General features: G+C 34.4%; 1 protein-coding gene across 1 annotated transcript; it reads right to left on the bottom strand.

Moving 5' to 3' along the window:
• Nucleotides 1–3537: 3537 nt before the first annotated feature.
• LOC103496683 (histidine kinase 4-like) lies at nucleotides 3538–12049 on the bottom strand. Its single transcript, XM_008458646.3, has 11 exons — nucleotides 10804–12049; nucleotides 10437–10670; nucleotides 10146–10315; nucleotides 8225–8443; nucleotides 7946–8132; nucleotides 7820–7871; nucleotides 7243–7472; nucleotides 6761–6859; nucleotides 5906–6615; nucleotides 5181–5693; nucleotides 3538–4159 (listed from the first exon to the last, which is right to left on the bottom strand). The coding sequence occupies exons 1-11, from the start codon at nucleotides 11140–11142 to the stop codon at nucleotides 3898–3900; spliced, it is 3015 nt and encodes a 1004-aa protein (XP_008456868.1). The 5' UTR covers nucleotides 11143–12049; the 3' UTR covers nucleotides 3538–3897.
• Nucleotides 12050–12361: the final 312 nt, after the last annotated feature.

The following is a 12361-nucleotide window of genomic DNA, read 5'->3' as shown; positions in this document are numbered from 1 at the left end:
CTGCTTCTCAATACTTTTGAAATATCTCAAAATTGTTTGAGACTCTTCTTCTGATAAGTCTAGAGGTGTCATGGAGAACTACAAATAAAATGATATTAGATTGTTAGTGAAAAAGTAGTAGCAAAGGTATTGATAAACAGTGATAGATTTATATCATCATCTATTCAAGATAGACATGGATAGAAAATCTTTCGTTGTCTAGATAAACATATATAAAGCATGCTCTAAGCTTACTTACATTCTCAGATTCAAAAATATCGATGTTTAGAGTCCTTCAGTCACTTGTTTCCAAACATTCCCATGTTACAATTGATGGCCCTTCCGTTGCAAGCTTTCTTCCAAACTCAACATCTAAATTGGAAAGTCTTGGTATTTTCCCAAAAGCCCAATAGGCTAAAGCTAGGGGAAACCCTTGTATACAACATCCTTGTCATTGTATGATGCTTTTTTCAAGAACTGATATGTTAGGATGTATTATAACCTCCCCCATGGATAGCCTTAGAAGATTTCTTCATTATCCAATATGTCTAGATGTAGGAGATCAATGTGACTGTGTTGCTATTTGAGAATTAAAAATGCTTTTAAGATATAGAGGTTAACTAGTTTTTCTTTCAATGAGTCTTCCTTATTGCACAACGCTTTGAAAATTCTTTCTATATCTCTTCTTGTTATAAAGTCATCATGATGGAAAAACGCATTTTTTAAACCATTTTCTTTTATTTCTCTTAGATTTAACTCAGGAAATTTGTGACCTTTTAGTCCAGTCACAAAACGAAAGTCTTTCAGCTCAAATTCTATTATATGTCCATTGAAGTTGAAAGCAAGGACATTAACTTTTTTTGTATGACATTGTTTTCTTAATAGAAAATTCAGGAATTGTGTTGGTATTTTGGTCATTTTAATGTTAAGGAACTGACTAAAAGGACTGTTTGTCAAAACTCGAGAGAGGATTCTTTTGTCTATTTTTAACTTGATCTGATTCAATGTTTCTAAGCTGTAGTATACAGTAATTCTAAGGTTTTTTTTTTTTGTTCATCTTCCATAATAATGTCATTTGGATAGTGTTTCACCTGTTGAATGACATAATAAATAGTATGTTTCAAACAAGGGTAAGTTTAAACAAATTTACAAATGCAGAGCACTATAAAAAAAAGATACACAAATATACAACGCTATATAGATGTTCACATTCTAGTTTGTTACCTTTATTCCTTTTTCTTTCTTTATTTTTCTTTCTTCTGTCTTTACACCTTATTGATTTGCTACACGATGCTTGTTGATTCTTGCTCACCATCTATTTGTAAAAAAGAAGAGTAATATAAATTATATTCAATAAAATATATACAATCAATATAGAAACAGACATGTTTGTATGTGAGATAGATCGTGATAGATATAGATTGATCGAAATGAAAATAGATTAAGGCCTTTTTTTATGTGATATAGATCGTGCTAGATATATGTGGATGATGGAGTAGATCGAAATGAATATAGATTCAGACCTTTTTGATTCTTGCTCACCATCTATTTGTAAAAAAGAAGACTAATATAAATTATATTCAATGAAATGTATACAATTAGTATAGAAACAGGAATGTTTGTATGTGGGATAGATTGCGATAGATATGGATTGATCGAAATGAATATAGATTCAGACCTCTTTGTATGCGATATAGATCGTGGTAGATATATGTCGATGATGGAGATAGATCGAAATGAATATAGATTCAAACCTTTTTGTATGCAAGTCAGATCATCGATCGCGACAATTTTGTTGAAGTAGTTACTAGGATATAAACGATTGACGAGGAAGACGATTAACGAAAAAGTGTGAGCAAGTTCTTTCACCTTTTTATAGCCCCTTCATTGTGATGGCATTTTTGTAATTACGAGTTATTGGAGTTTCTGTAAATGTTCGTTTATACTTATATAAACGATCGTTGAAATTTTTCTACACGATCGTGTATACTTAAACTTTTTCGTCATCTTTTATTGTTTATTACCTTATCGTTTATATAATGTACAAAATCGTGTATGATTGTCATTTATATTTTCAGATGTGATCAGATGCACATTTGAGATAATTGTTAAAGATAATCGTTAAAGTATTTTGTTATCGTTTAGCGTTTATTGTTGATCGTTTATGTATTTGGTAATTTATAAGATCGTGTATCAATTGTATATTATTCTACACGATGCCATCTAATAATCGTTTATTAACATTAGTTGCACGCGCGAAACAATTAATCGCGCGTTTCTTGGGGTATTTTCGGTATTTCGCATTGTGAGCCTATGAGTTTTTTTTTTTTTTGTTTCTGAAATTATTTTATAGAGTGTAAATAACTTGCAGCTTGTTATATTATTAAAAAGACCATATTAAGAAAACTAATTTTGAATAATATTTCCATATTAAAATATGTATTATTTGATATTAATTAAAATGCATTTAGTAAGGAAACGAATTTTGAATTATTGCATATTAATTAAGGAAATAATAATTTAGACAATTATGATAACAATAATGCAATTAAGGTAATAATTAATTCTTATTTCCAAAATTGATATATAATTACTGCTAATCATAAGAATAAAATTGTCCTAAAAATAATAGAATTTCTATTTATGTAAAAAAATACAAATATAGGATATTTATGAAATTTCGTAGGCAAATTATGTCTTTCCTCTAAATCTTTCTAATATTTAATTGAAACAAAATAATTAATTTGATCCAACTGTGACATGACATTATTATAATTAGTCAATTTGTCTTTAATTTTAATTTAGGACACATATCAATTTTTAGTTAATCCCAAATTTAATTATTTTAGTAAATGACGTTGCAATTTATGATTGGTTCCAAAAATTTCTTATTCAATCATGGGGATTACATATGCCATTAGGCTGTGAATTACATGAACACTAAGAATGTATTATCACCACACATATGGCCTACAAATCAGATTTTATGATTTTGACACTTAGCAATGAACACCTAGAATGAGCATCTACTTGATACCTATATTTATAATTTCATAATACTTCCCTTAGATGTTCATTAAATATATGAAATATGCATCGTTAAAATCTTACTAAAAAAAATCCAATGAGCAAAAAATCATGGTAAAGAAAAAAGAATACATATTTCATATAATTTAAACTCTTGCAAAAATAAAATTTATTCCCCTCATAGAAACATCACTTGAAATCTTCGAATCGCCCATTCCAAAATCATAAACCAATTTTTCGAAGATTGCAGTAGATAATGATTTTATAAATAAGTAAATTTGTTGTATAGTGGTGCACTTATTTGTTTGTGTCATGCTATCATGGATATGCAATTAAGGCTCTAAGTGTGCAACTAAATTAGACAACTAAATTGAAGTCAACTAAATTGAAGTCATGTAATAAAAATTGCATGCATTCACTTATGTGTTTCTTGATATCTAATATCAATTACACTAACAAATATCTCATGGTTGTCCAAGTGTTGGCGTCCAAGTATCCAGCGCATGCCAAAAAACGAACACACTAGTCAAGTTGATCATGTTTCTTAGGTTGATTCTTTTCTCTTTTTTGGGACTAATGTAAGCATAAAATAATCATAATCATAATCATAAATTTACACCCCTTACAGCAGCCCCCAGCCCAAAAGCCACAACTCAAAGGGCCTACAGCACAGTACATACAAGGAAGCAGCAGCAGGGTCTAATAGCTAATGTACAAATAATGCCCAGAAGTACAACAATTTGGTCAAAAATGGTGGCCCCTTTAAGTGATCGTGATTCCTTCAAACCAAGTCTTGTGAACATCTCCTGTAAAATGTTGTACTAACCAAACCCAGACCAAGCGTCTTTTGATGTCGGAGTTGACAGTTGCGTCGAGTTCAATGGCCATGTGTCATGAATCAGTGATGGGCTTTGTATTGAAGAACTTGGCAACTGCCTGGTAAAGATTCTCTTCCTCAAATGGCTTCGATACATATCCGTCCATCCCACATTTCAGACACTCGTCGTATGTTGCGTGAATTACATCTGCGGTCATGGCTAATATTGGAACATGCCACTCGTCTTTCCTTGCATTTTCTTTGCCATTTGATTCCCTAATCAGTACCTCGTTTTCCTTGCTCTCCATCATCCTGATTCTTCGGGTTGCTTCAAATCTGCAGTTGAAGAAAATACATCATATTTGAATCAAATGTATAACAAAAGAAAAGGGAACAAATTTTCATGTCAGACAAAACTCAAAACAATCCCTAGAAATTCTCACATCGATTACTTTTCTAAAATAAAGCAAAACATGGTTATAAACTCCTCTAACAAAGGATATTAATAGACAGGGATAGTGGGAATCTCGTTAATCCATTCATGAGCGTCACTAATTAGATGATGAGGCATTTGACTACCTTAACAAAGGAGTAGGACAGATATTGAAACTTATCTCATACAGAACACAGTAAATTCAGGGCTGTAATGATTAGGGAGATGCTGAAATTGTTGTGATGGTAGATGTTAAATAACCAATTGACCCAAAAATTAAAGTTGATGGGTAAAGGTAACTTTAATATTATATTATGTCACATTCCCCCCATTTACAGACTTGAAATATATAGAAGAACAAATTAGAGAAAATGAATATTAATCGAGGACGTAACATTAAGTCTAAACACAGAACCTCCTAGACTATCTGGCTCTAATACCATCTTATTAATTGATTGACCTAAAAACTTAAGTTGATGTGTGAAGGTAAATATAATATTATATCATCTAATCGAAGAAAAACTTGAGAAAACAAATTAACATAAAATAATTAATCTATATGGTATGCTCAAGTTTGTAAACTGCTTGATGCGAAAGCATGCAGTTATAAATGGGAAGTAATCTACAAGGAGATGCTTACGCCTTAAGAATAAAAAGAACACACATCTCATATCATATAAGGAATCATTAGTAATTGGTGATTTCCAAATAGGTACCATTTTACTTGCCTACGACAATGCCAGTTCAACTTCGAGTTTAGTAGTTTGAATGTCGACATTTTTTCCAATAAGTTATTTAAAAGCAAAATTTTACTCAGAGATTAGGCAGTTGAACTTGATGCCACTAAAGATGTTTATCTTGGCAATGTGAAACAGCTAAGGGGGCAGGAATCAGTGGCAATAGAGAAAATTTGTTTAAACATACCCATCCATTTCAGGCATCTGAATATCCATAAAGCAAGCATCAAAAGTGTGTGGCAGTTGAAGCAATGCCAATGCAGCTTTCCCACTCTCGACACACTCTACGTCAGCACCAAATTTCTTTAAAGCACCTGCAGCAACTCTTCGGTTTACCTTATTGTCATCAACGACCAATATTTTCTTACCACAGAGCAGCCCTTTAAGAAAGTTAGAGCCATTGGCCATGTCCTTCCCAAGTTGTCGTTTCTTTCCCGAGCCAAGCACCTGTTGAAGACATGCACCAATCATGCTTGCTCTCAATGGTTTCATGATCACGGTGTCAGAGAAACCCATTTCCTTCGCTTTATCAATTTCCACCGTGCTCATGCTGGTTGCAAGAAGGATCAATTTTGGCAGTTTTAAGGTATGACCATTCTGCTTCCAGTCTAGTTGATGAAGCAGATTAGAAGAACCACATTCCTCATTTGAAATAAAGATATCTTTCTCGAGAAGAATTACATCAGGCTGAAGTATATTGCTGCAATACACAATAAATAATTGATGTCACAAAGCTGCACCATGATATATCTAAAATGGATCTTTGCAATTAAATATATCAACGATCTAAAGCTTTTTGATCAACCATATAAGCATCTTTTAAATCAAGTTTAGAGTACTACAACCATATGTACATAGTACTAATACTTTTGTAAGAACCTTTGCTACTTATTTCATATTTACCATGCTTACCTTGATCTAACTGATCCATTTTTCCCCCATAAAGCTGCAGCCATCTTGACACTACTAGCAACTTCAACCAGGATCCCAAGCCTTTTCAAATGGTATTTGGTAACAGCAGCTCTAACTGGTTTCCCATCAACTACAACTGCTTTCAATCCTCTAAATGCAGAAGGAAGTTCCTCCAAATTAGACTTTTTGATGTTAACTGTCGCTTTCTTCTCACATCTCCCAAAAACAGCAGTGAATGAGAATGTGCTTCCAACCTGAGGCCGGCTTACAAAGTTTATCTGGCCACCCATAAGTTCAACCAAACACTTACTGATGTCTAAGCCAATACCAGTTCCACCATAGTTTCTGGATGTTGAGCTATCTGCTTGCATGAACCGCATAAAAACCCGACCTTGTGCGCTTAACGGAATCCCGATTCCTGTATCTTCCACAGATATCATGACGGTAACAATATCAGAACTTTCATTTGTAGCCATGAGATTGCTTGAACCGTTTGGTTGGAATTCCTCATTTGCTAGGTGCTTAAAAGTGTCCCAACTGTTTTGGTTATCAGCTGCCTCAAATCCACTTAAGGTTTCAAACTGATGTTTATTGTGCGATGCACCATCTTCTAAGTTTCCGTTCATGTGAGTTTCAGATTTGATATTCGTAGAGACCATTGATTGTTCAGCTAATTGAACTTTGACAAATATATGTCCTTGTTCTGTGAACTGTCAAATGCTCCAAGTAATGAGATATCATTCACGTTGAGAATCAAAGTGCAGTAAGAAAGATATTAAAATAATGAGAATGTTCAATGAAAATGATTCATAGGAACTATTAGGGTGACTTGGGCGAGAATGGAAGAAAACTTACTTTAACAGAGTTGCCCACGAGATTTGTGATTACTTGTCTGAACCTTCCAGGATCTCCCATAACAATTTCAGGAACTTTGTCAGAAATGAATACTGCCAACTTGATGTCCACAATTAGTGAATAAAAGGTGAGCAGACCGTGGAAACAGCCATCCAGAAACGCACAAAAGCCACCATAGCAAAAGAAAATAAGAGAGATTAATCACGGGTTCTCAGAAGTCAGAAGTCATTTAGAAACAATCATAATCATAATAAAGTAATCATCCATAAGACCGATCCAGATTTTGTTAATATCAAGGAAAAAGCTTCATTAATCCATAATCAGGTGCTCTGTTAGAAAATATTTACAGTAAATAAGGAAAAACACTTTCAATTCTATAGTTTGTATCTTTGAGTATATATTCACCTCTTTTCATTTATTCAATAAAAAGTTCATTTTTTTTAAAAAAAATAAAACATAAGGAAGATGTTTTGGGATCTTACCTCTACTCCCTTGTGCCTTGACTTTTCAGAAAACAAAGATAAAACATCATCTAGTATCAATCTAAGGTCGAAAGGAACCGCTTCAAGCTCCAACTTCCCAGCTTCAATTTTTGCCCGGTCAAGCACCTCATTTATTAACGCTATCAGTGCTTTTCCACAGGCCTGAGCAGTTTGAGCATAATCCCTTTGAGTTGAACTCAGCTCAGTATCAAGAAGTAAAGCAAGCATTCCTACAATTGAAAATAGAAGTAAATTTGATGGGATCCAGAGATGTATATTGATAATGAAGAATAAACAGAAAGATGACTCCAAATTGAGGTACTTGGACAATGTACCTTCTCTCTCTCAAGCACTCAAGCTCAAACAGCTACGGCATTACCTATCTACATATCTTCGTCTCCTCCCACTCTCTCCATTTAAAACCTATTCCAACTAAAAACTCTTTAATCACTAAGTATTCTTTCTCTACTAATAATATTTCGAAATACCCCAATGTCTTTCCAAACAAAGTTGTTGGATATACGCATCTAATAACTAGTACTCTTTCAAAAGAATTCGATCGAAGATAAATACTCACCAAGGATGCCATTCATGGGTGTCCTGATTTCATGAGAGACCGTGGCGAGAAACTGGCATAATAATGGAAAGGCTAAATCAGAAAATTGTAGCATGAAATTGGGGGATTAAAGGCTTTAAGAAATACCTGAGATTTTGCAATATCAGCAGCTTCGGCTCGAACTTTCAGTTCTTGCATTTCATGGAAATCATCCTCCACTTTAACGATATGAGTTGCTGCACCGTATAAGATATATCCCACTAACAATCCAATCACAAAGAATAAGAATGCAGTGGTAAGTGCCGTCCATAAAGTTGGTGCTTTCTGATGATATCTGCTCAAAAATTCCAACCATAAGAATTCAATGGGAAAATGCAAAAATATATTCTAGCTATAATTCAAACATTTGATGCTCATTACAATTACCTGCATATCATCTGATGCTTTCTAAATGGATCTCCAAAATCTAGTTTGCTCTCATGTAAAAGAGACATGTCACCATCTTCATATTGATGACCATACATTACTAGGGGATCGGAGTAGTTCGTGATATCGTATACATTCACCAAAATTGCCTGATTTCCAGCAAGTTGCCCAAGTAAATTTTCCACAAGCGATTCCACATCAAATGCTCCACCAAGGTAGCTTTACAAGATATTATAAAACCATAAAGAGAAATCACAACCAAAATAACATGAGAACTAGTCTCTCATTCTACCAAAATATTAGACTACAATGACATGTTTCGAAAATAAATCTTTCTCTACCAAGAAATTCATGCAAACTAAAGTACAAACAATTAGATTCACTTAGCTAGCCTATCTAACGGAAGGGGTCAGAAATGGAAGCTGTGGGACTAAGCAATATAAGTAAATAGTAGCGAGTGGGAAGGAAGTTGAGAAAAGTCTGGAGACATAGAAGAGCTCCTCAGTTGTAACCATTATCTTTCAGCTATAAATGAAACTTGTGCCATAAATTTCTATAGAATTAGGGATTAGAAAGATTATATGATTCATTTGAAATATAAATAGCATCAAGGTAAACATGAACGATATTCAAGAAATCTTTTTATTGACATGCAATGTGAGTTGATGGCATTGGATAATGAACTGCAACAGCATAATCAGAGAGGAGATATTTTCACTGTGAAACAGACTAAGAATCACACTAATTACATTGAAGGTATAACATGTCTGCACATGTATACCTGTGTCCTTGATCCAGAAAATAAACATATTTCTGTGAATTGTCCTTCGCCTTATCATACAAATTGAGAACTGAGGCATAGAGATGCAAGGTTAACCGAAATTTAGCAACAACCTCATTGACAATGTTTGATGATAAATGCCTTGGCTATAATTCATCAACATTTGCTACAGAACTTTTTATATGAACCTATACACAATTACATTAGGGGTTATAATTTTCCACACTACTATTTGAGAGGGTCAAAAGATAGTGGCATTAAATAATATGGTAGAAAAAGCAACTTAAGTTGACTTGGCGATCTCAAGTTTCCTATCTTTGTTTTTCACATGGTGCTTATTCAACGGCCTTCCATGTGCAGTCAACACCATTTTTTAACTCAACAATATACTAAGCAAATTGATTTCATCCTCTGAACAGCTAGACCGTTTCCTCTTTGGTCTTCATTACAAAGGACACTGCTTGTTTGAATGATTGGTTTAACCTTGATTACACAACTATATATTTTTTTCCTTCTGTGCTTTGGTTGCTTGTCCTAGGAGTAATATATTCTCTCTTTTTCTTTCCTTCCTAGGAAAATCATCCAAATTTAGTCACATTTTTTAAAGATAACTTCTAATGGGCAGTATTTTCTCTAGCATTCACTTCAGTACAGCAAGTATTCAAATTGAAACACTATAGCATGCTTTGGACAAGTTGACTTCAAAGAAAATAAGCAAGTCTTCATAGCAAAGTAAAAAAATATGAAATTTCTGGATGTAGGGTTTCGCAGGCTTTTATGGGATGCAAGTACCAAGCAGAAAATTTCTCCGGCACTGTGACGTTTTTACTACTGAACCGATCACCTACATAGAAAGAGGCGGGAAAAATTTTGGAGGGAAAAGAAAGATACAAAGTTTGTAGTCTGGGTCAGGACAGCACACTACAAGCTCTAACTTTGATGAACCCCAATTTTATAGCCTTTTCTTGTATTTCTTTCTTTTTTGAGGTTTCTGTCAGAACAATCTGTATTTTTCTAGAGTCATCTCTTTGTACTCTCACTCATTTCAGTGAGAGCAGATTCTCGCTACTTTTATGAAACTTGGTTCCCCCCACCACACACACACACACAAGAAAAAGTAGAACTATTTACTGAGCTTACCCTGCTGTTGCTCGAGTTCGTTCATCCATTGTTGGATTTAGAGGAAGCTTAGTTTTATAAACAGGTATCGTCAACACAACTCCAAGATGATGAGAACCCAGTAGCCTGAAAGGGCTCGTTAAAACAGCTTTACCTGTTTCTCTTGACCTCAAAATGTTCTCTCGGTCCTCCTACATTGCAATGGATTAAAAAAAAAGGTTCAAATTATATTTTCAAGTTCCAAGTCCAAACAAGAAAAAAACTCCCAATGAAAATATAAACAACTAAGCCTATGATTACAATTCAAACAACCTCTCCAGACATCATATCAAGAGATTCGATATAGGAAACTGTCTCCTGGGAAAATATGACTGGCGCATACTCATCCTTTATAGGTGATGGTTCCCTTTCCATTGTTTTTATAGTCCACCCATGCTGTTTCTCAAATTTTTCTCGCTCAAAGTGCACTACTCTTTGTGCAAATGCCACACCACTAAGCAAAGGCCGCTCGAAAGCTGTTCGGGCCGTGTACTCAGCAAAAGTTTCCTGCATTCAAACCAACCAAACACCCCTAAAAAACTAAAAATCAAGGCATCAAGGTAATTTCCAGCTGAAACAAGGAAAATGAATTATCTCCCTTAACTGAGGTGACCAAAGACAGAAATTGAAACACAAATACCTGATCAATTGCTGATACATTTTTGGAGTAGTGGAAAGTGGAAATAAGAATGGCCAAAGCATGGACATGGTTGACACTGACACTAAATTGATCCTGAAGCATCCTTGCCCTCTGGTCACACATACTCCCCAGAACTTCCTTTCTTCTAACTTTGTTATCAGCATCCATTCCTTTGTAGATCAACATACTGATGAACGCCACCAACAGAACCCAGAGCAATAGAAACTTAGGAAGCCAAGCCCTCTTGGCTTGAATGAATGTGGACCCTTTTTTACTTCCAATTTGCTCATTAAACCTTACAGCCACTGAGTGGTGGCTCTGCTGCATCTTCATACTCATCCCAACAATTGAGTCTTTTCTACCTTTTCTCTCTCCCTTCTTCCTCCTTTATCTCTTTCCTTAATAACCTCATATTGAAGTTGCACAGAGAGATACACAAATATAAGGCCACTTTTGAAAAAAAATCTGACGATCATTCGAGAACCCCATTTCAACAAACACACAATCTCTCTCTCTCTCTCTCTCTCTCTCTCTCCTCTCACTTCCCTCTCTGACTCTACTTCACTAAAACCCCATTACAGAAATAGAGAGGAAGAGGGCAGAGAGAGGCATAATTAAAGAAGCAAAGGAAAATGAAAAGGAAAAAATTTCCCAATTCCCAGAAGAAACAAGACTCTCAAAAGATGTAAAAAGAGATAAAAAAAAAAAAAAAGAAGAAGAAGAAAAAAAGCCCAAACTCCAAAGTATTCCCTCTTTATACCTCTTTCCCAACTCTTCAAATTGCTCTAGATTTTGACTATGAATGATGTTTCACAAGCAGATTGCAAATGAGGGCAAATAGGAATATGAATAAACAAACACATAAAAAACAAATGTAAAATACAAAATTGCAATCATGTGCTTTCTTGAACGTGAAGCTTAGTTGGGGGAGGAGAAGGAAGCGGCAATCTGACAAAGAAGAGCACGTTCACTGTCTGAGCTGCATAAAATAATCAAATACAGAGAGTGTTGAATACCCAAAAGAAAAGGGGGACAAAAAATATATATAAAAAAACAAACAGCTAAGCACAGAGATTGAGAGCTTTGAAACAGTGGAACATGAAATTGAGGAGACAAAAAGGGGAGAGATGGGTTGTTCGACAGAGCAAAAATTTGAGAATTGGGAAGGAGAAGAAGAACAAGAAGAAGAAGAAAGCATTTTTTTTTTCTTTTGTTGAACCAAAGTTGGGTTCTATGCATCCTCTCTTTCCTCTTTGCTTTTTAAAGCAAAGCAGATATCCAAAATTTGGGATTTTTTAGGATTTTCAAAGATACGCTGTTGTCTCCCTCGCACTAATTTTTTATTGTTTTTCTCTCGCTTTTTTCTCTCTCTCTCGCTATAGCTTTGGGAAATGCTTGTCAACCTCTCTCTTTCTCTCTCGATTGTTTCATTAATAAAAAGTAGGCATCATTATTTATACCATAACTATGGATTTTTTTGGTATCTAACCTTTTACATAATTTTCAAATTGGTGTTCATTATTATTTTGAAAAGTTTATATTTTATTGTTTTTCTATA

Source organism: Cucumis melo, chromosome 10 (assembly GCF_025177605.1).
Source record: "Cucumis melo cultivar AY chromosome 10, USDA_Cmelo_AY_1.0, whole genome shotgun sequence".
Lineage (NCBI taxonomy): Eukaryota > Viridiplantae > Streptophyta > Magnoliopsida > Cucurbitales > Cucurbitaceae > Cucumis > Cucumis melo.
The sequence above is the reverse complement of the archived record's forward strand: the minus strand, read 5'-3'. Positions and strand labels throughout refer to the sequence as shown.